This window comes from Arachis duranensis, chromosome 6 (genome assembly GCF_000817695.3).
Source record: "Arachis duranensis cultivar V14167 chromosome 6, aradu.V14167.gnm2.J7QH, whole genome shotgun sequence".
Lineage (NCBI taxonomy): Eukaryota > Viridiplantae > Streptophyta > Magnoliopsida > Fabales > Fabaceae > Arachis > Arachis duranensis.
In genome coordinates this window covers 73,889,097-73,916,833 of record NC_029777.3, presented here as the reverse complement: position 1 = coordinate 73,916,833, position 27,737 = coordinate 73,889,097, and the positions used below count along the sequence as shown (strand labels likewise).

The 27,737-nt window shown below is 36.2% G+C and overlaps 1 protein-coding gene across 3 annotated transcripts; it reads left to right on the top strand.

The window, feature by feature from the left end:
* Nucleotides 1–2,571: 2,571 nt before the first annotated feature.
* Nucleotides 2,572–7,360, top strand: LOC107494077 (aberrant root formation protein 4). Of its 3 annotated transcripts, XM_052262748.1 has the most exons (10): nucleotides 2,572–2,869; nucleotides 3,302–3,472; nucleotides 3,784–3,891; nucleotides 4,693–4,765; nucleotides 5,646–5,824; nucleotides 5,942–6,001; nucleotides 6,135–6,285; nucleotides 6,389–6,445; nucleotides 6,533–6,654; nucleotides 6,918–7,360. In XM_052262748.1, exons 3-9 carry the CDS (start codon nucleotides 3,871–3,873, stop codon nucleotides 6,625–6,627), a joined length of 636 nt encoding a protein of 211 aa, XP_052118708.1. In that variant the 5' UTR covers nucleotides 2,572–2,869; nucleotides 3,302–3,472; nucleotides 3,784–3,870; the 3' UTR covers nucleotides 6,628–6,654; nucleotides 6,918–7,360. The 3 variants fall into 3 exon arrangements, with proteins under 3 accessions (XP_052118708.1, XP_020980477.1, XP_052118709.1); XM_021124818.2 differs by lacking the exon at nucleotides 6,918–7,360 and having other exon boundaries at nucleotides 2,573–2,869; nucleotides 6,533–6,656; XM_052262749.1 differs by lacking the exon at nucleotides 6,918–7,360 and having other exon boundaries at nucleotides 2,574–2,869; nucleotides 5,739–5,824; nucleotides 6,533–6,656.
* Nucleotides 7,361–27,737: the final 20,377 nt, after the last annotated feature.

Here is a 27,737-nt window from a genome sequence, read left to right as displayed (position 1 = left end):
GCAGTTTGATGTATGCTATGGTTTGCACCAGGCCGGATATTGCTCATGCTGTTAGAGTTGTTAGTCGGTTTCTCTCTAATCCTGGCAAGGAACACTGGCAAGCAGTGAAGTGAATTCTCAGATACCTTAATGGTACTTCTAAAGTTTATTTATGCTTTGGGAGTGGCCAACCTGTGTTGGATGGTTACACAGATGCGGATATGGCTGGGGATCTTGATTCAAGAAAGTCTACTTCTAGTTATATGATGACTTTTGTAGGGGGAGCTGTGTCGTGGCAATCTCAACTTCAAAAATGTGTTGCTTTGTCTAGTACAGAGGCAGAATACATTGCTGTTGTTGAAGCTTCTAAGGAACTCTTGTGGATGAAGATATTTCTACAAGAGTTAGGCATCAATCAAGAGAAGTTTATGTTATTTTGTGACAGTTAGAGTGCTATCCATCTCCGCAAGAATCCGACGTTTCATTCTAGATCGAAGCACATAGAAGTGAGGTATCATTGGATACATCAAGCACTTGAGATGAAGTCATATGCACTTGAGAAGATCCATACTGATGATAATGGTTCAGATATGATGACTAAAATTTTACCTGTAGTGAAGTTTGATTCCTGCAAAGAGAAGGCGGGCTTAGTGGAGCAGCCTATCCCTACTTGAGTTGGTGAGGGAGAGATTTATTGGTGGGTCCCCAACCAAGTGGGGCCCACAAGTTTTAAAAGAAAAAAGAAAAACAAATAATAAATAAATAAAAGAAGTGGCTAAAAAGGCCACGGGAGTGAGAGCGCTTCTTTCAATTTGAAAGAAAGCAAGTGAAGCACCTAGCAGCAGCGCCGAAGGGAAGAAGAAAATTGGAGAAAAGGGCAAGCCAACTTTGATCACATTGAATCGGTAAACTTGCTCAATTTCTTATGAAATTTTAGTATGTTATTCCAGGTGTAGAGATGAACATTAGGATATAACTTGCTAGTTGTATTGCCTTCTCTTTTGCCTGATTTGAGATATCCACTTTTGTGGAGGGTTTATGTTGATTCCATCAGTTTTGATGATATATTTTGTTGATTGTTGAGATGCCCTAGTGTCACTAGGAAGACTGCTTGTGTACCCATTATTCTGATAGTGGAAGATTTTTCTGGACTAGGTCCCGCGGATTTTTTATCCCTCTTTTGGGGGGTTTTTCCACGTTAAAATTCTGGTGTCTGATTATTTAATTTCTGCCATTATATTTTGCTGCTTGGAGTATCTTTGGTATTGCCCATTTAATTGCACAGATTGTGAGAAAATTATTTTTGGTGCTTTCGCTGTTAGACAGGTTCTTGTTTGAACCTTTTGTTGAGTTTTTCCAACAAAAACCTCTTCATCATAGAATTATCCAATAAATAAACCCCAAATTTTGTAGCTCCACCAAAATAGAAATTATGAATAAAGCAAAACATCCCACTATATGTTCACTCCTGCGTTAGAAGAATCACAATGTCAGTCCTTCAACCACTGAGAACTATCATCCTTGTGGTTATCAAGGCAACATCTCAGTTACAAAAAAAATAAATAAATAACATTCGCCAACCAAGAACTTACTTCTCAAATCTTAAAACCTTCCAAAACTAAAAAAATTCAGCAAAGAATCAATCCTAGTGGATTATAGCAACAAAGGTAACTGTGTCACTTGCGCTATGTAATACTAAAAAAAAATGGTGAATTGATACCAATAATAAAAATATTTCCAAAACTAAATTCATCAGGACTTAATCCCTCAAAATTGAACATATTAAGGCAGTAAGGCAGTTTTATATTTTAACGCTTAGAAAAATAGAATCAGAATCAATTCATTTGATACTAAGTCTTTGGAAAGACTAAAAATCTCATTGGATCATGGTAGCAAGTAAGCTCAGCTAGAATTGGAAGCACACCGGAGAATCAAATGGGAGAGGGTGAGGAACTGAGGATAGACTGCTGCTGTCTAGTAGAGATTAGGGGTGAGGTTGCTTTTCATCAGTAGATTGGTATACAAAAAAAAAATAATTTTTTAGATATATTTTTCTTTTTGGTATGAAGGGGGTAAGAGAGATTAGATTAGGGTTCATGATAAACAAAGCAATTTTTTAGTGTATAAGAATAATGAAATTTATTTTGATTTTGATTTTTAATATATATTTATATTCTAACATGTATTTTATACTAGTGGTTGATTTTAGTATATACGTAATATAATCTAATTTTGCTTATAACAAAATACAGAGATATTTTAATCAAGATAATTCGAATGTATTTTTAGTAATTTACTTGTCTTAATTAATCTTACATTTATAATTTTATTATATATAAAATAATAATAATAATAAATAGAAATCATATTCTATTAATAAATTATCTTAAGTTCAATAAAGCAATACTTGAATGCCCGAATAGCAATATAAATAAAAAATTTGAATAACACGAAAATTTCTATCATTAGAATTTAGAAATAAGTCTGGCCAGTAGTAAGTAACTAAGTACTGAGTAGTAGCGGCTGGAACTCACTCTCACAGTCTTACTCCCTGCCGCTTAGATACTCGAAAAGACAGATTTGTCCTCACCTTGTTCTTTAGTGTTGCTAACTGAAACTGCAACACGCTAACTTGTCTTCTCTTCACCATCTTGGCATTATTTTCCAGAAAAAAAAAATAAAAAAAGGGGATTTTGTAACCCTTGATGGAAATGGTGGTGATGCATGGTCGGCTAGTAAAGGTTGAAGCTGTTGAGGGAGACTTGCGGTAATTCTGATTTCTGTTCATAATACTCTGATGTCATCCATGTCTGGAGAGAGTGAAACTGTGTCATTTTAAGCCTCTGAAACTCAGAATACCATTCAAAGGATTCTACAATCATGCTCTAAAGTAAGATCAATCCCTTCTAAACCTCTAGACCTTTTTCCTTTCATCTTTTTCCCTTTTCGTTGTTATTTAGTTAATTTGATTTGGTTTCAATTGAATGCTTGTATCATTTCTAAGCTCGGATGAAATTAACAACTTTGGTCAAGCTTAACACTTTGTTTTTATTCATTTTTATTTAATCAAGCTAGAGCATAGATGAAGTAAACAATTAAATTTATGAATCAAGAAAAAGAAAAGCTTTATAATGCGTTATTAGTTTATCAGATTTTAATAATTTTAGTATAGACCTAGTTTACTACTACAGTACAGGATTATGAGATACATTAGCTGAACTCACATAGTGGAAGAAGAATTTGTTATTGTTATAGTTGTTATGGTTTGTGGAGCAATAAATGAAAAGCATGTTTGATATGCTTTGATTTTTACACTTTGTAGCTGGTTGAGGCTGGCGATATCCATGACAGCACAATCTCAGAGCTTGTCAACTTCCTTGATTCTTTATCGGATGCCACTATTTCAGACCCAAACAATGAGCCTGCGCAGAATGATGCATTTGATGCTCTCACTGAGATCCATCAATATATATGTTTTCCTTCTCTTGCCCAGGTGAGGTTAAACTTCGGCCTTTCATTCATGTTTTGCAGCTACGATTTCTAAATTCTAAGTTAATAAAATAACATGAATAGAGAAATATGTCTATTGATACCATCTTGTTGTTAGCTAAACAAGAACCTCTTATGGGTCTAGTAAAGGGAGATTAGGGATAGTATACTTTGCCTAAACCCTAAAGCCTTAAACATTTTAATGTTTGGATCAGGTATTATTTTAAGCTTGTAGTTTAGATGTGCGCTAATTTTGTAGTAATTCTTTTTTTTGAGTGACTTTCTGGATCATTTCTTCATTTGCTGTTGTGACAGGAAGCTGTTGATGCCCTTTCCTTTGAATTACCAAAGGCCGTCTCTAAGTTTGCTGATCAGTTTCTAGAGAAATGTGGTCCAAGGGATATGCTTTCAATTCTTTGTAATGTGAGTTTATATGTTTTCTTAAGAGTAAATGTCTACGTTAGTCTTTCAAAGATACAAGCAACATCAGATTGTTTTTGCATTTATGAAACCTCTAATGTTAATTGGATACCGTCAAATTTGTGCTACAGAGACTTCCATGTCACTTCAAGAACCAATTAATGGCCTTAAGATAACATTGATGGACCAATTTGTGTATTTCTGAATGGGGAAGCAATATGAAACATGTATCTCTTCAGAAGACAAGAATGATCCTCTTGTTTCTTTATTTAATAGATGCTTCTTTTTTATATTTTTAAATATCTTCTTGTCTCATAGCCAGAGTAGAAGGAGGTTACTTGAGTGAAATCATGCTATATATGTATTTACTTGTGGATTATGTGTCAGTTCTTGTCATGGTGCCTCCTTCCTAGTTAACAATAGATGATTGGCAAACCAATCTCGTTATAGAATCCGACGGTCAATAATACAGAGGGTAATAGAAAGGCGGGCAAAGAAGTCTCCAGATTTATTTATTTATTAGACCCCATCTTTTACCCCTGTCAACTCTTATTCATCTCTATTTCGTATCCTGCTATTTCTTAAGTTTTTATTTGCCATTATATTTTGTGGGGTTTCTTGGCTTTTGAATATCACTTTATATCCCATGAGTATGGTATTTACATTAAAAAGAATGTGTCTGTTTTTCTCATGATCATATCATAGTTGACATGCAAAGAACTACAGTCAGTGCAAGTTTGATGTTTAATTATTTTATTTTTTTAATATCTTGATCCTATGTTTCTGTTAATCTAATTGGAACAGACACTAGGTTACTCAAGTAATGTGACCAAGGCTGCCAGTTATATTGTTCCTCCTTTGTCAGGTCTCTCAAAAGGTAATTTTTTTGGCAGTAGTTACTTGGCTGATTCACTTCCAATGTAGTGTTTTGAAGGATTTTTTTCTTTCTTTGGTGTTTATCTTGAATCTAAGTTGTTCAGGGCTTGGTGTAAAAAAATACTCATTTCTTTCTGCTTTTCAATCGTGGCTTTAAAGTTGGAGTTGAGTACGACCAATTGTGCTTTCTAAGCAAATGATGGGATCATAAAAATGATTTTTTAAAAAATGCATAAATGCTGCCAATCAGATTTCAGTTACATATCTAATAGAAGAATGATACCAGATATGAATTTCTTGCAACATAATGTGCTTTTGGCTTCAGCATTTGGAATTGTCTTTACGAGGTTTTTTTTTTGGTTTTTGGGTTAAACACAGGGTTTTGAATTTTGAGTTTGAGCAGGACTGCTAACTAATAAGCCTGGGTAAAAGTGTTTCTTAGGGTATAATGGCATGATTTGGTTGACAACAGATTATACTTCTTTTGGACGATAATAAGATCCCTTTTTTTATTTGAGACGAGAGATCATTGAAATCTAAATATACTCTTCCAATACAGTGAGGAGTATACAAGTCATAGCTTAGACTTAACTTTCATATCAAATCTAAAATCTTTGTCTAGGCCTTTAGCTTCAACTTGATATTTAACCACACTTTCATATCCAGTTGTATTATATATGGCTTGTTTATTTTATCATAAAAACCAGCGAAACATTTCTTATCACTTAATATTAGTTTTGTATTGACTTGCTAAAGTGTATTTGTTGATGAACTTCAAAGGCTGAATGTTAGTTTTGGGATAAGTATTTATGTCACTACTGGCAATGATTTAGAGCCATATTACTTGCAAGCATTTGCTTATGCTTATTTCTTCTTTTTAGTCTTTACCTCCAACAAGAGGTATCATTTTGAGCAAGTACAAGTGGCTGTTCCGATCATTCTTAATGTGTTGACTGCTGTGGCTTTGGATTCAGATGACTCAGATGATGCAGAACTTGAGAGTGTATTTCACAGAGCTGTTGGAATTGCAAATTCTATATATGGAGTTTGCAATAAGTTGGTCTGTTAATTTGAAAGATTTGTTTGTCTTATTTGATAGAAAATTCTAGCCACTGATTCAAATATTTGCCAGAGTTTTTTATTTTTATATTTTTTATTTTATTTTTTTTTGCGACAGGACGGTGTTTCAAATGAGAAGCTCCGAGCTCTTCTTGGACTATATGTCCTCCAATGCTTGGTACTTGTCTCTGTACTGCACTTATTTGCATCTGTTTTCCCAACCACATTTTTTGGTAGATTTGTTGCTTTGCAATAGTTTTAGCATCTATAATGTGATTTGATATGTTATTACTTATGTGCATCCTATTTAGGCACTTCTTTCGGCCAGCATAAGCTATAAAAATTCCACCTGTCATTTGATGGTTTTGGAATTGTCACAAATATCTTCATATTGTGGTTTAACATATATGAGTCTTTTAACTGCTTTCGATGTTGAGACTGCGGCTGGATTTGTTTTTGGAGGTAATAACTCTTAGGTTACCTTTTCTCAATTCTAAATTCATTCAATGTTAAGGTAAATTTAACACCACTTCCTGACTTTTTTCTGTCATCAATTATCCGGAAGATAAAGATGCCCATATGAGTTGTTTGTCTCATGTAAAACATGGTGCTTCTCTTTCAGGTTGGTCTTAGAAACTATTGCTGTAATTGAACCCTAGTTTCTTTATCAATTTCCTTTTGCTAACCCATCAAATTCTGATTCTTGCAGTGGTATGGGGGCTTGTCTCTGAGGAGGTTGCTCATGCCACTAAAGAGAGTTCGGTTGCTATCAAGGATGACATTCACAATAACCAGACCAAATGATGGCAAGCAATAGGAAGATTAAAACATGTACTTTCTTTTGTAAATTCACCATGGGTGCTAAAGAAACATGATAAACCCCAATTTTGTGGTTTATCTTATGTTAGTTTAGGATGGTTTTATCAACTATTCACACATTTATTTCTTGAAATTGTCATGTTTTTGTGATTCCTTGGCAATTGAGCTTGAATGATAAAAGTATGCTTTTTAAAGCTTAAATAGCTTAATTCTATCTCACTATTTCATTCCATTGGTGCCTTGATGTGTGCACTCAAGTATTTCAGTTCATATAGGTCAAAAATGGTATGGAAAGTGAAGAGGAAGCATGCCAGAGTAAGGAATCATGAAGAGAAATGGAAGCTTAAAGTTCATACACCTATGCGTACGCATACACCCAATATGCGTACGTAACCTGAAGTCCATATGTGTATGCTTATGCATACACTCACCTATGCGTACGCATATTGGAAAAAAATGTGCCTCATTAATGAGAACACGTGATCAGTGATTTCAGGACTTTCCAAGTCCAATCTAACTCATTTCTAAAGCTATTTCATGCCAAATTGAAGAAGGATAAAAGGGGGAGTAATTAGGGATAGATAGAAACATGTTTTAAGGTAGTTTTTTAGAGAGAGAAGCTCTCTCTTCTCTCTAGAATTAGGGTTCTTAGGTTAATTTTCTCTTTAATTTCACTCTTTAATTCTTGTTCTAGTGTAATTTCATTTATATTTCCATACTCTCGTAGTTTAATTCTTTTAGTTTCTCTTATTAATTTCTCTTTTGAGCTACTTTTTAGTTTTATAAACTCTCGTTAATTTTGATTTCCATTTAATGCAATGTTGATGTTTTTATGTTTCTGATGTTTGTTTGAGTTGTTGTTATTGTCATCTTGTATTTGGTAGTTTAGGCTTTATATTTCTTGCAATTTACTATGCTTTTATTTTTATGCACACCGATAAAATGCTTGGCTTAGGTTTAGAGTAGGTTTTGAGCATTCTTGGCTTGGAAAGAGAAATTAGGTACTCTTGAGTCATTAATACCCAACTTATGTTGGTAATCTAGAGTTGTTAGTTAATATTGTTTCTATTGACTCTAATCTTTTGCTAATTCAATTAATAAGTTGATTAGGATTTATGAATTGAGATTAGCTAGCTTATTTGATTTTTTCCCGATGTTGGAGATAACAAAATAGGATTATCTCTTGATAATTATTGTACTATGATTAATGACTAGGATAGAAAACTTTGATCCTCAATCCTGGCCATGAATGCCTCTTTATTATTTGTTATCTTTTGTTAATTGATTTATTTTCTTGTCATTTAATTTCTTGCCTTTTATCATTAACCTACCTTTGTGAATCTCATAACCAATAATTGAGCATTCAATTGCAATTTCTAGGGAGAACGACCCGGGAGCAATACTCTTGGTTATTTTTATTGGGTTGAATTTGTGACAACCAAAATTAAACTTTGATGTGAGGATCGATTGTCGGTTCGGGCTATGCTCATAACGAAATTGTTTTGTTAAATTCCGAACCAGTATAAATTTTCACATCAAGTTTTTGGTGCCATTGCCAGGAAATTGCAATGTGTGCTTATTATTAGTTATTGTGTATATGTGAATAGTGTGAATAGGTTTGCCTTTTGTGGTTTGTTTGTTTGAGTTAGTGGTTAGGATTTTTTTTCTTTGTTTCTTAATAGTTTTTGTTTGTCTTCTGTTTTTACTATGAATCACCACTTTGGCTATGAGTTTGGTTCAAACTATATTGTAGGAAATGAAAGCTTCAATGAGGGTTTGCATCAAGGAATTGGAAATCAAAGGTGGGAAGAGCCTCAAGCATATGGATACTCTTCTTGGCAACAACCTCCTTCGGTTTCTTATGAGTATAACCCAATTTCTAATGCATACCAATCTAATGGATGTGGTGAACTTCATTGTTGTCAACCACAACCATCATATGCATATGACCCTTTCCCTCAACATAGCTTTCAACAACCTTACTCACAAGTCCCATATCACCATTCACCTCCATATAATCCTAACCCATACTACCATACCAACAACCATATGAACCATATTTAAAGCCACTACCATTCCAACATCAATATCCCCAAGAACCACCATTTTCATATATACTACCTCAATACTCTCACCAATATGAACCACCTTCTAACTATGAGACATTTCCTCCAAACAATGAACCCTCTCTCCCACCACCGCCTTCATTGGACAAATTTCTCAAACCTCTAATGCAAGAACAAAGAGATCTCTATTCTTGTCTTTAAAAGTAAGAAGAAGATGATCAAAAGAAGCTAAAGGGGTTAGAAGTCATGATGGCCACGATAACCGAAGCCGTTCACCATTTAGTCTCCCTACGTTTATGCGATCAAAGTACCCCATTGATGAATGTGGAAGATTAACCAAAGAGTGTAAGGAGGAGAAGAACTTGGAGCTTTAAGGTGAAGAAGAGGAGTTAAAGTAAGAGTTGCAACAAGAGGAGGTAGTTGAAATCATTAGTATAGAGGAAGTGGTTAGAGAATTGAAGGAAATTAATCAAGAAGTATATTCCATTATTAGTGATTTTTTGTCCACATTGATCAATCCCCTTGATGATTTTGTTGAGCATTCCCTCGTTGAATTTGAAATGGATGTTGACATAGATCTTATGCAACCTCCAAGATATGACTTAAGTGATGGAGAAGATCTAGAAGACATTGGTGAAGACGCATTTGAATTTGAGAAAGTTTGGTAAGAGGTGGAGATTGAAGAATCTAGTCAAGTGGTGGAAACTCCTCAAAGAGGACGAATGGGAGTAGGGATCGCCTTATCATGACCGTTGGAAGCATCTCTCCCTAGGTTACCATCATCCTTTACACCATTCAAGTGGGTAAAATTCATATCCTTAAGCTTTCTTATACCGCTTGAATATGATTTTCTTGAGACGGATGGTCAACTTAGAGCTCTTTGTAGTTTTAAGAGCAAAAGGGAGATGGTTAGTGGTTGGAAACACCATTCTAGGTTCATTGTGGTTGCATCATCAAGGTTTAGGTGTAAGGGTTGGAGTCATGCTCAATTGATTGGATTTAGGAGGGTGTTTGGATGTTTAATTGAGAATTCGGCTTGCTTATCACCCGAGTGGAACCACAATGATCAACTTGAAGACGGGTGTGAAAATAAGATATGGGATCTCGAATTACAAGAAGAAGATCAACTTTGGGAGCTCATATTTTATGAGGAACTCCATCAAAGCTTGGGGAAATTGAATTGGAATCTTGGAGCACTTTGGAGAACTAAGCATTGTTGGAGGTTCAAGGATGAATTCAAGCACAAACCTCCTTGATTAGAACTCCCCATAAGTCCAACTTAAGGACAATAAATAAAAGTGTTAGGTGGGAGACACTTTACCATGGTAAACTCTTTCCATTCTCTTGTATATATAATCAATGAATGAATTGGGTTGCCATTGTTAGGTACTTTTCTTCTTTCCACATTCTTGTATATATTGCTTTGATTGTCAATTTTTTTTATTAAATTTATGCCTTAGGTTGTGGGTTAGTTGTTTTGAATTGCATTTTGTTTGAATTGCAAGTTTTGTTGGAATTGCCTAGTATAGTATTTGAAAAATATATTTTTTTTCAAAAAAAAAACTTACAGATTTTATTAGATATGTATTTTGGTTAGTTTAGAATTGTAAATAGTGAGTAGGAGAGTTAGTTCCATTCTATGATGGTTTGAAAAAAAAACACAATCTTTGCGTATGCATACCACCAGGCGTACGCATAACACTGAAATTGGCCCAAGACGCGTAGGGAGAACGACTCGGGAGCAATGCTCTTGATTATTTTTATTGGGTTGAATTTGTGACAATCAAAATTAAATTTTGATGTGAGGATCGATTGTCAGTTTGGGCTTTGCTCACAACGAAATTGTTTTGTTAAATTCCAAACCAGTATAAATCTTCACATCAAAACATACTATCAACTTCTTGCTTTGTATCACAGATGGATGCGTTTCCGGAGAATATCTTGGTGAACATTCTGAATGGTCATCTTATATGCCTAACATTTTCATAGCTTTGGAGGTTGTTTAATGCAGTTCTTTTTTGTTTTTTCCTTCTTTTGCTCTCTTTTAATCATTGTTTATGTTTTACTTTCTCAATGGGAAAAGAAACACTGATATGTTCTACTCACATATTCACACTTGAATAGGCTACTAAATGGTTATCAAGTATGCCATAGAGCCAGAAGTGAGAAAAAAAGCCTTTGCTTTGCTGAAAGCAATGTGTTTTCGATGCAAGACAATGCCTTTCCAGTTATTGATACTTTGTGCCGTAAGCATTATGAATTGTGCATGTACTCGGATTGAAATGCATGATATTTTAACCCCTTTATTTTGGCTTTTTCTTTAGGAGATGTTTAATGGTACTATGCTAATGCTGCTCAAACTAGGTACTCGCTGATATTTTTGATACTCAAAGGTTTGACATTTTGAAAGCGTTGATTACAAATACAGACTCATCCTCCATGGTAATCTTTTTAAACAGAGTTTGACTAAGGTTCTTTGTTTAAATACTCCCTTTGTTTTTGGTCATCTGTCACAATGTATGCAGATACATTGGATACATTGATCAAATGATGCTAAGAAAAGTTATGGTTATAGTTAAAAGGAAACATCAGGAGTAACCATCAAAAGTTAAATCCTCTAATGGTGGTTCTGCATCTTTTTGCAAATTGCCATTTTCATCGATATTTTCAGGAGAAAAATGCACATGGAAGTTTGCTATAGTACATCCGTAAAAGAATCCCCAGACTCTAATAATGAAACTCATCCTGATATGCCATTTTGGACTCCAAGTGTTCTTGAGTTGGTGGAGTCGGTTCTAAGGCCCCACGGGGTGGACCTCCTTCCTGCCCTGACGCGAGTGATGCAGTATTATTCCTTCATGTTTCATTACTTTCGTGTGTTTTATTCTGGCAGCTTGAATGAAATGCATCTTCCTTAATTGCATTATTACGGCATTACGTATCATGCTCTACAGGTTTTGTCAGCGCTCAACATATACAGATTTGTATTGATGATAGAATCTACAGGTATGTAACATCAAAACATATAGATTATAGCACAAGTTTACAATGCATTATTTTCGCATACTTAAAACTTGGTGGGATCCATAGATAGATGAATATATCTTAAACAAAGTAAGACAGACTGCTTATATTGTTAGCGTGCCTAACAATGAGATGTTAAACTAGTAGTTTGTAAGAATTTCTCTATAACGTCTATGATTATTAATAAATTTATAATTTCTAAAGGCATAAAAAAATTGTATTTTTTATATTCACAAACAATAAAGTCTTTGTAATTATAAATATCTAATAAACATAATTATAAATATTGTCTACAAAGCAAAATAAATATAATCCAAAATAAAATTATAAATATTGTCTCCAAAAAAACATAAACATAATCCAAAACACTCAATTTTCATCTTCATACTCATGTAAGTTAGGTTGGGGGAAGTTGGATTTTGGCAAAAAATTGCAAAAATACCCCCTTGCCAAAAAAATTAATCCCAGTGGCGAAGCCTGCCCCGCCCCGCCAAAGCCCGCGGTTTAAGCGGTGCGGGTTAGGCTAGCTCTTGCTCTTTGACGGTCCCAATTTTCCATCCCGGCCCACCTTTTTTGGCGGGTTATGTGGGTCAGCCCGATGGATTTAGGTCTGTTTGCCACCAAATGAGTAGTGTTGAGTTTGAAAACTGAAATAATGATCAAACATGATTAAAATTTAAATTAGGAAATATATTAAAGGTTTAAATCATTTCCAATTCCTTGTTTGATGTTGCTGTTAGTGTGTAGGAAAGAAAATTAATTTCCTATTGGGCCAGTCAATACAAGCCCGTTTTGGTTGCCAAATAAATTTAGCCCAACAATAATTACTTACTTCAAGTGGTTAAACAATTAAAAGGGAAAGAATCTCAAATTGGCCCAAAGCCTTCATAACCCATTTGGTGATCACAAAAACCAAAGGGTTTCAATTTGAAAAAGTCTTTATATCTTGGTAATTGGAACTAGGAATTCAATTAAGTTTAATTTCTTTTATAGCTTCCACCGAAAGCTTTTCTTTTATCTCTCTTCTCTCTCATGCTTCGGTCACATCAATCTTTCAAAGAAGCAGAAAGAAAAAGAAAAATGGAAGGCACAAAGGCTAAATTTTAAAGAAAGGCAAAATGTTCTTTTGCCATATCAAAGCAAGAAAAAAGGTTCGGTCTAGTGAGCTAGGATCTCTAAGTCAAAGCTTAACAAAAGTTTGTTTCCTCATTTGTACATCGCCGAGGATCAAGAAAAAAAGCTCCAAGGTCTCATGCATGGAAGAAAAACCATGGAGAACGTGAAGCCACCTTTGGTCAGAGCTTCATCAATGGTAAGAATCAATTCTTGGGGCCAAAGCCAAGATCAATGGTCAAGATTGAAGAAGATGAATGAAAAAGGATGAGAGAGGTACATGCAAGCAGTTTTGGGTTTCCTCTCTCTCTCCTCTATTCAAGCCGCTACTACTCTAAGGTTGGAAAAGAAGTTGTTGGGTTAGTTGAACCAGTTTCAACCTTCGAAGCTTCACCCTTCTATATTAAGGGTGAGCGACCAAGGGTTGAGATCAAAGAGAGTAAGTGAAGAGCACAGAGTTCTCATAGATTCCTAAGCTTTTTGAGTTCTTCTCCTTCAATGGTGTTCATTTTGTTTTCTTTTTCTTATTTTTGTCTGTCTGAGTCTCATGAAAAAAAGGCAAAGATGGTGAGGTTTGTAAGAAAAAGCCAGTGAGAGGTAAAAGGCAGTGATCAAAATTAGAGAAAAAGCCATGGATGTCTCAGAGTTTCTTTGTACATCTTTCTGTTTTGTTTCATGATCCTGTGGGGATTCCTTTGCAAGTTAGGTTAGCACTTTGCTGTTGAAAGCTAGATTGAGGTCTAGTCAAATTTAGATTGGGGTAGAATCTGGATTTGTCCCAAATAGGAATGGGTAGTTTCTAGGGAGAAATTGGTGTCTGTAATATTGTAAAAACATAGTAAAATTCTATCATTGTTGTGATGGAGACTGGATTTAGGCTACATTGTACCTAGTAGTTGAACCAAGACATATCTAGTGTTATTTCTTCTCCTCTACTCCTTTCTCTGTTTCTGTTAATCAGGAGACGAAAACAAAAGTATCTCTCAACTCGGCACGAGATAAAACAAAAGTGTCTCTCAATTCGACATGAGACAAAAGTAGAAATATCTCTTGAAGTATCTTTGAAAAATCAGAAATTCATATTTAGCAAAAAAAAGGGGCTAAGAGATCAAGCTTTGTAGCTTAGAGGAAAGATCTTGATGGCGAACAACAATGGTTCAAATCTAGTGGCCTTTAATCTGACTGAAGGGCAATCCAACAATAGGCCCCCATTCTTCAATGGAAAGAACTACAATTAACGGAAAGAAAGAATGAAGATTTTTGCTTAATTAGTGGACTACAAAATCTGGAAGATAATCTTGAATGGTTCACAAGTTCCAATAACAACAGGAGCCGATGTGTTGCTATTCCTAAGGCTGAGGCAGATTGGAATAAAGATGACAAGAAGAAGATTCAGCTCGATGCAAAAGCTATCAACATGCTTAACTGTGCAATCAACTTCAAGAAATACCAACAGGTATCAAGTTGCAAAATAGCAAAGCAAATCTGGGACAAGCTTCAAATTACTCTTGAAGGAACAACCCAATTTAAAAGAACCATAACAGACATGCTAAACAAAGAGTATAAAATGTTCTCAATGAAAGAAGGAGAAACCATTGATGAACTGTTTGAAAGATTCAACGTTATAGCTGTGAGAAAAATACTGAGAAGTCTCACCAAAGAGTGGAAAATAAAAGCTTTAGTTATAGCTGAAAGTAGTGGTGTTGATCAAATGAGTTATGATGATTTGAGAGGAAATTTACGCGTAAAAACACACACTGGAAATTTGACCGACAGTATCGGCTGAGATCTGTCTGGTACTGTGGCTGAAGAAATTAATTAGAAGTGAATAAGGTTAAGAAATAAGAATTTATAATTTGGGAAGAAAGAAATATTTAAAATAAGATTTAAAACTCTAATCTTAAAGGTTTTGGCCCAAAATTGGGCCAATAGACTAAACCGATTGATTTGGGCCCAAGTGGCCCAAGCCCACACATATATAAGCCTCATAACTTAGCAAAGTTTAGCAACATAGCCCCCGATTTGAGTGAGCCACGGATCGCTAGAGAGAAGAGAGAAGGGAGAGCAAAATCCTAACTCCATCCAACTTCAAATCACCATCACTTTCTCTCCATAGCTTCGATTGACGAGCCGTTTGCAGCTACGCGTCGCTCTCCTTGCCCTCTTCGATATTATTTAGGTATTGTGGTGACATTTTACTCTTCTCTACCCAGTTTTTATTTTCCCTTCTAAATTCGAATTTGGTTGTGGATTTTGAGTAATGTTATGATTTTGGTTATTTAGGAGTGCTCTAGTATGAGTCATTGGTGATATTCTTCACAAATATTCATGGATTAAGGTAAGGAACCCTCTAACCCTTGTAATTTATGAGATTTTATGAGCCCTAAGTTGATGTATGTATGTAATGTGTGTATTAGAGTATTGGGTACACTTTTGGAACTTGAATCTTGCTTTTGAAAGTGTTTGGTAGAGCTTGGAGCTGAGTTTTGATGGAGACTTCCAAGTGAGAGCTTAAATTTGACTTCCAAGAGGTACAATTTAAGTTTCATTTAAGTATCGTGTGGTGTGATAAGAATTCCTAGGTTAAATACCCCTAGGATTAAGTTTGAAATATGTGTTTGGTTGGAAATGATGTGTATGGATGACATGTTATAGAGAATAATGATTTGGGTATGTATTGTGTGATTTTGTATATTTGAGTGTTGTGAAATTGAGGAGTAGGATGATGATAATGAGTTGATTTACATATATGACATGTTGTGGTATTGAGGATTTGGATGAGGTTAGTGTAATAGTGCATAATTTAATTGGTGTGTAGTTGGATTTAGTATTGGATAATGAATTGTATGAATTGTGAGTTTTACATGTATGTTTATATATATTTATTGGTGAATTTTGGGGCGAAGGCCGTGAATTTTGGGCCAGAGGCCGGAAGAGGTAAGATAGGTGAGTTGATGTGCGTATTGTGTGATGTCATATGAGATTGAATGGATATTGAGTATTGAATGTGTTAATAAATGGAATGAATGTTGAATAATGAGAATTTAGGAATTTAGTAGTGGAATGTGATGAATTTGGGTTGGATTATGTAGATGAGATGGGTTTGAATTCAGTTTAGTGTAAATTGGTGAATTTGGTTGATTTGGGGTCAATTTGATAGATGAAAATGAATTTGGCTTGTGAACCCTGGAAATATTGGTGATTTTTGTTTTTAGATAAAAAAAACTTTTTTTTGACCAACTTTGATGGTTCGTAACTCGGTCCTTGGAGTTGGAAAATTTTCAAAACTATATTTCTATGAAAGTTCATTCAACGATATTTCCAATGGTTCAAGAATGACTGAAGAAATAATTTTGTAGAAGAAGTTATGAGGCTTTGAAAACTGGGATCAAAAATTGATTTTTACACTTAACAGCTTTTTATCTTTTCTGATAATCTTGCGTACGCGAAGGTGCCACGCAACGCAGGCACTAGGCTCTACCCAGTGGTCTCGCGTACGCGGAAAGGGGGCATGTGTACAAGGGAGTGCCAAAATCGAAGCCTTGCGTACGCGGATGGTAGTACGCAACGCGAGCAAACATTTCTGTCCTCACCACTTGCGTTCGCGACCAAGTTCTTGCGTATGCGAGATTCACAAATTTTTGAAAAGTGTATTTTTATGTACTTTAACCTTCTCTTGAACTCCTAAACTTTTATAAACTTCGATACTAGTCTAGAGCTGGTGAATGAGAGGGTAGAAAAGTCAAGGATGAAAATCTTATGAGTTGAGTTAGGGAATTGAGGATAAATGATTGATTAAGTATAATGGGAATGATTTTTTTATAATGAGAGATGACGATGAATTGATTATGATTAAGTATAATGAGGAGGGTTATGATAATGAGAGATGGTGGAGATCGATTACGAGTAAGTATGATGATGAATGGTTGATGATGAATGAGTTAAATTGGGGTTGAGTATGAACTAAGAAGAAATTGATGATGAGAGTGATTATGATTATGAAAATAATATTGAATATGATTCTGATTGTGATACACCTTCCTGGGTAGATGGAGTGGAGTGATTCCTCTTGCTCCGGGACGTGGTGAGATACACCTTCCTGGGTAGATGCAGTGGCGTGATTCCTCTTGCTCTAAGACGTGGTGAGATACACCTTCCTGGGTAGATGCAGTGGAGTGATTCTGCTTGTTTTGAGACATGGTGAGATATACCTACCTGGGTAGATGCAGTGGCGTTGTTCCACTTGCTCCGGGTTTGGTTTGAGACTCCTGGGGTAGATGCAAGGTTAGGCCCCACTTGCTCCCAGTCGAGATTGATTTAAGATTTGCAAAATTATCTGAGTTTCGGATTTTCTTAGGTAGATGCAGTAGGTTGGCTCCACTTGCTCCAAGTTGAGATCCGAGATTCTGTTGACCATGCGTTGTAAGTGTGGCCAGACACTTAGACCTTTTCAGATGAGCTCTCCCCCATGGATATTTTATTTTGAACGATTATAATTTTAATCTTGGGGATGCGTGCTCGCAGGGACTGTCCAATAATTAGCTACTAGGACATGTCGGGTTGGCTTTGTAACTGACAGATGATTTCATCGGCTATAGGGTAGGCATACATCATTTGCATATGTTTGATTTTTTTGGGTTTGCCTATTTATTTTGGATTGCTATATCATATATGCTATGTTACTTGATTATATGCTACTTGTTCTACTTGTACGTTAATTGTGTATTACTTGCCTGTATTGCTTGTGTTTGTACAACTGAGAGGTCCCTCATGCTAGTGCTGGTTGACGCTGAGGGCTGTTCTTGTTGAAATAATTTGATGATATGATTGAATAATGACGATGATTACTAAATGAGATAATTTGAGCTCCTTGGGTAGACGTAGTGAAGTGATTTCACTTGCTCCAGGTAGAGGATGAGATAAATGATATTTAAATGCTGGGTTCAAATTTACTGGCTATGGTTTGGCTTGGAATTGAGTAATAGGAGGTTTGGAAAGAAGGAAAAGATGAGTTGTTGTCTAGACTTAGTATCACTTAGAACATTTGCCTAATTCATGGATTAATGGGAACCTAAGATGAATAAATGAACGAAGGAAGTTTAGGATGGTTAGTGAATTTTTATTACAGTGCATTGTATTTATTTGGAACTTTTACTGTACTGGGAACCCATGGGTCGGGGGTTCTCATTCCGTATATATCTCTTGTTTTTCAAATGCAGGTCCAGGTGCTTAACAGTGAGCTATGGTTCATCTGAGCGATGGCGAAGACCTTTATATTCTCTGCTTTATATTTGCTTAGAATCTCTCGACCTTTATTTTGAAAAACTTATATTTTGTGTATTAATCTCTTTTGGAACTTGCCTATAGATGCCTTTATGTATCATTTGGGAGAGGATAAGAGATATGGCTGTCAATTACTTTTATACTGTACCCTACCCGGTCTAAACTTCGTGGGTCGCGACTAGTGGCTATTTCTTTATGTTATACATATATACTTTGTCTTATTCTTACTATTCTTTATGGCTTTATCTTCGTATCATCTTCGATTCATGCCTATCTTCTAATTGTCGATACGTGAGTGTTACAACTTCACGATTTTATTTTCACTCTTTTCAGGGTTTTCGATTAATACTCCTTTCAATTATACTTATATTTATGTATAAAAAATTGATGAGCGGATAATTTATACGCTTTTTGGCATTGTTTTTAGGTAGTTTCTAGTATGTTTTAGCCACTTTTTAGTATATTTTTATTAGTTTTTATGAAAAATTTCACATTTTTGGACTTTACTATGAGTTTGTGTATTTTTTTGTGATTTCAGGTATTTTCTGGCTGAAATTGAGGGACCTGAGTAAAAATCTGATTCAGAGGCTAAGAAAGGACTGCAGATGCTGTTGGATTCTGACCTCCCTGCATTCGAAATGGATTTTCTAGAGCTACCGAAGCCAAATTGGCGCGCTATTAATTGCGTTGAAAAGTAGACATCTTGGGCTTTCCAGAAATATATAATAGTCCATTCTTTGCCCGAGATTTGATGGCCCAAACTGGCGTCCCAACGCCCATCAGAGACCCTTTTTCTGGCGTAAAATGCCAGAACTGGTACCAAAGCTGGAGTTAAACGCCCAAACTGGCACCCAAGCTGGCATTTAACTCCAAGAATGGCCTATGCACATGAAAGCTTCAAAGCTCAACCCAAACACAAACTAAGTGGGCCCTAGAAGTGGATTTCTATACTATCTACTCATTTTCTGTAAACCCTAGTAACTAGTTTAGTAAAATAGCACTTTTTTACTATTGTGTAAGGGTCTTTTTCCCCTATTTTCGAACCATTATGCCATTTGGGAGGCTGGCCATTCGGCCATGCCTAGACCTTTTGTTCTTATGTATTTTCAACGGTGGAGTTTCTACACCTCATAGATTAAGGTGAGGAGCTCTGCTGTTCCTCATGAATTAATGCAAGTACTATTGTTTTTCCTTTAATTCACACCTACTTCTTCTCCAAGATATACTCTCGTACTTAATTCAGTTAAGTCAGACTGAAGGGGTGATTTGTGACAATCACCCACTATCTTCAGTACTCGCTTAGCCAATATCCGTGTGCCTGACAACCACAAAGCGGTCTACATGATGTTCAACGTAGTCATTGGACGCCAGCCAGAGTATACTCTCTTGGGTCTCTGATCCACGGATTTGCATCGTCTCTCCTGACAACAGAGCATCCAACCCCGTGGTTAGGATCTTCGTGGCATAGACTAGAATCAATAGACAGCATTCCAGAGATTCGGAAAGTCTAAACCTTGTCTGTGGTATTCCGAGTAGGATCTGGGAAGGGATGACTGTGAGGAGCTTCAAACTCGCGAATGTTGGGTGCAGTGAAAGTGTGCGAAAGGATCAATGGATCTTATTCTGACACAAGTGAGAATCGACAGATGATTAGTCCTGCGGTAGCTGTGCCTGGTATTTTTCATCCAAGACAAGATATCTGACAGTTGATTAGCTGTACAGAAATCGTAGCCGGACCATTTTTACTGAGAGGATCATACAGCTTGCCATGGAAGGGAGGACGCATGGTTGGATGAAGACAATAGGAAAGCAGAGGTTCAGAAGCACCAAAGCATCTCCAAACGCTTATCTGAAATTCTCACCAATGAATTACATAAGCATCTCTGTATTATTTTCCGTTTTATTTATCATTTAATTATCAAATCCTCATAACCATTTGAATCAGCCTGACTGAGATTTACAAGATGACCATAGCTTGCTTCAAGCCGACAATCTCCGTGGGATCGACCCTTACTCACGTAAGGTATTACTTGGACAACCCAGTGCACTTGCTAGTTAGTTGTGCGGAGTTGTGAAAAGTGTGATCACAATTTCGTGCACCAAGTTTTTGGCGCCGTTGCCGGGGATTGTTCGAGTTTGGATAAGTGACGGTTCATCTTGTTGCTTAGATTAGGTAATTTTATTTTATGTTTAAGCTCTCTTTTATTTTTATTTTCGAAAAAAATAAATACAAAAAATTAATAAAACCATAAAAAAACAAAAAAACAAAAAAAATTTTTGTGTTTCTTGTTTGAGTCTAGTGTCAATTGCATGTTTTCAAATTTTCTCAAGTTTTCGAAAAAAAAAGAAAAAAATTCATGCATTGTGTTCTTCATTGATCTTCAAGTTGTTCTTGATGATTTTTCTTGTTTTGATATTTAAATTCTCATATTTTGTGTCTTTTCTTATTTTTCGTATTCATTTTCAAATCCATAGTGTCTAAACATTAAAATTTCTAAGTTTGGTGTCTTGCATATCTTTCTTTTCTTAAAATTTTCCAAAAATATGTTCTTGATGTTCATCATGATCTTCAAAGTGTTCTTGGTGTTCATCTTGACATTCAAAGTGTCCTTGCATGCATTACTTGTTTTGATCTTGTATTTTTATATTTTATTTCATTTTTTTTGTTTTTCTCTCTTTATTAAAAAAATAAAAATATCTCTTTTCAAGTAAATAATAGAGAGAAATGAAGATTCAGAACATACAGCAGAGGAATCATAGAGAAAAAGCTGGGCGTTTAGAAAAATGCCCAGTAAGGAAGGAATTCTGGCGTTAAATGCCAGCCAGGGTATCTGGCTGGGCGTTAAACGCCCAAAGAGGTAGCATTCTAGGCGTTAAACGCCATAATGGATAGCATCCTGGGCGTTTAACGCCAGGATGACATAGGGGAGGTAATTTCATTTCAAATTCAATTTTTTTTCAAATTTTCATGTTTTAATTCATGATTTTAAAATCTTATCTTTCCACATTTTCAAAAATCCTTGCTAACAATTAATGTTTTGATTAAAAAAATTGCAAGTTTGTTACTTTCTTGTTAAGAAAGGTTCAATCTTTGAATTTTAGAATCATATCTTTTAATTTCTTGTTAGTCAAGTCATCAATTTTAAAAATAAAATCTTTTTCAATCATATCTTTTTAAAATCAAATCTTTTTCAATCAAATCTTTTCAATCACATCTTTTTAAATTTTGATTTCAAAATCTTTATCTAATTTCTTATCTTTTCAAAATTATTTTCAAATCTTTTTCAACTAATTACTATTTCTTATCTTTTTCAAAACCACCTAACCACTTTTCCACTTCCAATTTTCGAAAATCACTAACCACTTTTTCAAAAAAATTTTTATTAACTAATTATTTTAGTTTTAATTTTCGAAAACTCTCTCTCTCTCTCTCTCTCACATCTCTTTCTATTTATTTGCTAACACTTCTCTTATACTTATAATTCAAACCCTCTCCCTCTCTCCCTCTGTGTTTGAATTCTTCTTATTCTCTCTCTACCTCATTCCTCTATTCTTCTTTTCTTCTGACACATCAAGAAATATCTATACTATGACATAGAGGATTCCACTACTCCCTTTTGTTCTCTTCTTTTTCATATGAGCAAGAACAAGGATAAAGACATTCTTGTTAAAGCTGATCCTGAACCTGAAAGGACTTTAAAGAGGAAGCTAATAGAAGCTAAAGCACAACACTCCGGAGAGGACCTTACAGCAAATTTTGAAAAAGAGGCGGACATGGCAGCCAAACCTCCGAGTAATGGTGGAGATGCAAGAAAAATGCTTGGTGACTTTACTGCACCAACTTCCAACTTCTATGGAAGAAGCATCTTAATTCCTGCAATTGGAGCAAACAACTTTGAGCTTAAGCCTCAATTAGTTTCTCTAATACAGCAGAATTGCAAGTTTCATGAACTTCCATTGGAAGATCCTCATCAATTCTTAGCTGAATTCTTGCAAATCTGTGACACCGTTAAGACTAATGGGGTTGATCCTGAGGTCTAAAAACTTATGCTTTTTCCCTTTGCTGTAAGAGACAGAGCTAGGATATGGTTAGACTCACAACCTAGAGAAAGCCTGAACTCTTGGGAAAAATTGGTCAATGCTTTCTTGGCCAAATTCTTTCCACCTCAAAAGATGAGCAAGCTTAGAGTGGAAGTCCAAACCATCAGATAGAAGGAAGGTGAATCCCTCTATGAATCTTGGGAAAGATACAAGCAATTGATCAGAAGGTGTCCTTCTGACATGCTTTCAGAATGGAGCATCTTAGGTATATTCTATGATGATCTGTCTGAATTGTCCAAGATGTCATTAGACCACTCTGCTGGTGAATCTCTTCATCTGAAGAAAATCCCTGCAGAAGCCCAGGAACTCATTGAGATGGTTGCAAACAACCAGTTCATGTACACTTCTAAAAGAAATCCTGTGAATAATGGGATGACTCAGAAGAAAAGAGTTCTTAAGATTGATACTCTGAATGCCATATTGGCTCAGAACAAAATATTGACTCAGCAAGTCAATATGATTTTTCAGAATCTGACTGGATTGCAAGCTGCATTCGGCAGTACTAAAGAAGCCTCCTTTGAAGGAGAAGCTTATGACCCTGAGAATCCTGCAATGGAAGAGGTGAATTACATGGGAGACTCCTATGAAAACACCTATATTCTTTCATAGAGAAATCATCCAAATTTCTCATGGAAGGATCAACAGAAGTCTCAACAAGGCTTCAATAATAATAATGGTGGGAGAAATAGGTTTTGCAATAGCAAGCCTTTTCCATCATCTTCTTAGCAACAGATAGAGAATTCTGAGCACAGCCTCTTTGGCTTAGCAACCATAGTCTCTGATCTGTCTAAGACCACTCTTAGTTTCATGACTGAAATAAGGTCCTCCATCAGAAATTTGGAGACACAAGTGGGTCAGCTGAGTAAAAGAGTTACTGAAATCTCTCATAGTACTCTCCCAAGCAATACAAAAGAGAATCCAAAGATAGAATGCAAGGCCATCAATATACCCAAAGTGGCCGAACCTATAGAGGAGGAAGAGGTAGTGATTTCCAGTGAGGAAGACCTCAATAGACGTCCACTGACCGATAAGGAGTTTTCTATTGAGGAACCAAAGGAATCTGAGACTCATACAGAGACTATAGAGATTCTACTGAACTTACTGTTGCCATTCATGAGCTCTGATAAATATTCTTCCTCTAAAGAGGGTGAAGACATTGTTGAAGAGCAAGTTGCTCTGTATTTGGGAGCAATTATGAAGCTAAATGCCAAGTTATTTGGTAATGAGACTTGGGAGGATGAACCTCCATTGCTCATCAATGAACTGAATACATGGATTCAGTAGACATTGCCTCAAAAGAAATCGGATCCCGAAAAGTTCTTAATACCTTGCACCATAGGCACCATGACCTTTGAAAAGGCTCTGTGTGACCTAGGGTCAGGTATCAACCTCATGCCACTCTCTGTAATGGAGAAACTAAGGATCTTTGAGGTACAAGCTGCAAGAATCTCACTAGAGATGGCAGACAAATCAATGAAACAGGCTTATGAACTTCTAGAGGATGTCTTAGTGAAGGTTGAAGGCATTTACGTCCCTGTTGACTTCATAATCCTAGACACTGGAAAGGATGAGGATGAATCCATCATCCTTAGAAGACCCTTCATAGCCACAACAAGAGCTGTGATTGATGTGGACAGAGGAGAGTTAGTCCTTCAATTGAATGAGAACTACCTTGTGTTCAAGACTCAAGGATCTTCTTCTGTAAACATGGAGAAGAAGCATGAAAAGCTTCTCTCAATACAGAGTCAGACAGAGCCCCCACACTCAACTTTTAAGTTTGGTGTTGGGAGGTCACAACCATGCTCTAAGCATATGTGAAGCTCTGTAAGAGCTTCTTATCAAGCTATTGACATTAAAGAAGAGCTTATTGGGAGGCAACCCAATCATATTTATCTATATTAATCACTTTCTCGTTTTTATTTTCTAGTGTTAGTCTATGTTTTCTTTAGGTTGATGATAATGTGAAGTCACAAAAATAGCTGCATAATTAAAGTAGGAATAAAAAATAGCATAAAAAACAACACACCCTGGAGGACGAGCTTACTGGAGTTCAAACGCCAATAAGGCTAGAAAAGTGGGCGTTTAACGCCCAGTCTGGCACCATTCTGGGCGTTAAATGCCAGAAATAGCACACAGACTGGCGTTTAACACCAGAAAAGGGTGTCTAGTTTCTGGCTGGCATTAAATGCCAGTAAAGGTAGCAGAATGGGCGTTTAACGCCCAGTCTGGCATAATTCTGGGCGTTAAATTTCAGAACTGGCAGCCAGACTGGCGTTTAATGCTAGAAAGGGGCATCATCCTGGCATTTAACGCAAGAAATGCCACACAGAGGGCGTTTAAACGCCAAAAAGATGTAGGGATGAGAAATCCTTAACTCCTCAGGATCTGTGGACCCCACAGGATCCCTACCTACCCCAACTCACTCTTCTCTCTTCACACATTTCCATAACACTCTTCTCCAAATACCATTCACCTATCAAATCCTACCCTCTTCCCCATTATCTCTTCACCACTCACATCCATCCACTATTTCCTATCATACAACTCCCTACCCCACCCACTCAAATTCAAACCATTCCCTCCCAAACCCAACCCCTATCACATGGATTCCCTCTCACCCTTACCCTTTCTTTCTTCTTTTACTCGAGGACGAGCAAACCTTTTAAGTTTGGTGTGGGAAAAAGTATTGCTTTTTATTTTTTCATAACCATTAATGGCACCTAAGGCCGGAGAAACCTCTAGAAAGAGGAAAAGAAAGGCAGTTGCTTCCAACTCCGAGTCATGGGAGATGGATAGATTCATCTCAAAAGTCCATCACTAGAAAGAAGATGAAGCAAACAAGAGAGCCCACTCATGGACCTCAACAAAAGCATGAGGAAGTCCCTCATCAAGAAATTCTTGAGATGCCTCAAGGGATGTATTTTCCTCCGCACAACTATTGGGAGCAACTCAACACCTCTTTAGGAGATTTGAGTTCCAATATGGAGCAACTAAGGATGGAGCACCAAGAGCACTTCATTATCCTCCATGAAATTAGAGAAGACCAAAGAGCTATGAGGGAGGAGCAACAAAGGCAAGAAAGAGATATTGAGGAGCTCAAGCACTCCATAGGATCTTCAAGAGGAAGAACTAGCCACCATCACTAAGGTGGACCCGTTCTTTAATTTCCTTGTTCTTATTTTTCTGTTTTTTCGGTTTCCTATGCTTGATGTTTTGCCTATGTTTGTGTCTTTATTACATGATCATTAGTGTCTAGTGCCTATGCCTTGAAGCTATGAATGTCCCATGAATCCTTCACCTTTCTTAAATGAAAAATGTTTCTAATTGCAAAAGAACAAGAAGTACATGAATTTTGAATTCTATCTTGAAATTAGTTTAATTATTTTAATGTGATGGCAATACTTTTTGTTTTTTGAATGAATGCTTGAACAGTACATATTTTTTTATAGTGAAGTTTATGAATGTTAAAATTGTTGGCTCTTGAAAGAATGATGAAAAAAGAGAAACATTATTGATAATCTGAAAAATCATAAAATTGATTCTTAAAGTAAGAAAAAGCAGTGAAAAATACAAAGCTTGCGAAAAAAAGAGAAGAAAAAATGTGAAAAATAAAGAAAAAAGAGGAAAGAAAAATAAAAAGCAAGCAGAAAAAGCCAATAACCCTTTAAACTAAAAGGCAAGGGTAAAAAGGATCCAATGCTTTGAGCATCAGTGGATAGGAGGGCCCAAAGGAATAAAATCCTGGCCTAAGCGGCTAATTCAAGCTGTCCCTAACCATGTGTTTGTGTCATGAAGGTCCAAGTGAAAAGCTTGAGACTGAGTCGTTAAAGTCGTGATCCAAAAAAAAAGAGTGTGCTTAAGAACACCTCTAACTGGGGACTCTAGCAAAGCTGAGTCACAATTTGAAAAGGTTCATCCAGTTATGTGTCTGTGGCATTTATGTATTCGGTGGTAATACTGGAAAACAAGATGCTTAGGGTCACGGCCAAGACTCATAAGTAGTTGTGTTCAAGAATCAACATACTGAACTAGGAGAATCAATAACACTATCTTAATTCTGAGGTCCTATAGATGCCAGTCATTCTGATTTCAAAGGATAAAGTGAGATGCCAAAACTGTTCAAAAGTAAAAAGCTACAAGTCCCGCTCATCTAATTAGAACTAAGCTTCATTGATATTTTGGGATTTATTGTATATTCTCTTCTTTTTATCTTATTTTGTTTTTAGTTGCTTGGGGACAAGCAACAATTTAAGTTTGGTGTTGTGATGAGCGGATAATTTATACGCTTTTTGGCATTGTTTTTAGGTAGTTTCTAGTATGTTTTTGTCATTTTTTAGTATATTTTTATGAAAAATTCACATTTTTGGACTTTACTATGAGTTTGTGTGTTTTTCTGTGATTTCAGTTATTTTCTGGCTGAAATTGAGGGACCTGAGTAAAAATCTGGTTCAAAGGCTGAGAAAGGACTGCAGATGCTGTTGGATTTTGACCTCCCTGCAGTCGAAGTAGATTTTCTGGAGCTACCGAAACCCAATTGGTGCGCTCTTAATTGCGTTGGAAAGTAGACATCTTGGGCTTTCTAGCAATGTCCATACTTTTCCCCGAGATTTGATGGCCCAAACTGGCGTCCAAATGCCCATTGATGAGCGGATAATTTATACGCTTTTTGGCATTGTTTTTATATAGTTTTTAGTAAGTTTGAGCTACTTTTAGGGATGTTTTCATTAGTTTTTATGTTAAATTCACATTTCTGGACTTTACTATGAGTTTGTATGTTTTTCTGTGATTTCAGGTAAATTCTGACTGAAATTGAGGGACTTGAGCAAAACTCTGAAAAAGGCTGACAAAAGGACTGCTGATGCTGTTGGAATCTGACCTCCCTGCACTCGAAATGGATTTTCTGAAGCTACAGAACTCCAATTGGCGCGCTCTCAACGGCTTTGGAAAGTAGACATCCAGGGCTTTCCAGCAATATATAATAGTCCATACTTTATTCGAAGAAAGACGACGTAACTTGGCGTTAAACGCCAAGTTCATGCTGCTGTCTGGAGTTAAACGCCAGAAAAACGTCATTATCCGGAGTTGAACACCCAAAACACGTCATAACCTGGAGTTTGACGCCAAGAAATGCCTCTACTCGTGGATTGATCAAGCTCAGCCCAAGCATACACCAAGTGGGCCCCGGAAGTGGATTTATGCATCAATTACTTACTCATGTAAACCCTAGTAGCTAGTCTAGTATATATAGGACATTTATCTATTGTATTAGACATGCTGGATTGTATTTTGATCCTGTGATCACGTTAGAGAGGGCTTGCCATTCGGCCATGCCTGAACTCTTTGCTTATGTATTTTCAACGGTGGAGTTTCTGCACACCATAGATAAAGGGTGTGGAGCTCTGTTGTACCTCAAGTATCAATGCGATTCTATTTTCTCTTATTCGGTTTCTATCTTATTCCTATTCCAAGATATTCATTCGTACCCAAGAACATGATGAATGTTATGAG

What these genes read in the sequence shown, in the direction of transcription:
- LOC107494077 (XM_052262748.1), top strand. Translation starts at nt 3,871, where the DNA reads ATGCTTTCAATTCTTTGTAAT. An exon ending in TTTGTCAGGTCTCTCAAAAG is followed by an intron (nt 4,766 to 5,645) that starts GTAATTTTTTTG and finishes TCTTCTTTTTAG; the next exon opens with TCTTTACCTCCAACAAGAGG. An exon ending in TATATGTCCTCCAATGCTTG is followed by an intron (nt 6,002 to 6,134) that starts GTACTTGTCTCT and finishes CATCCTATTTAG; the next exon opens with GCACTTCTTTCGGCCAGCAT.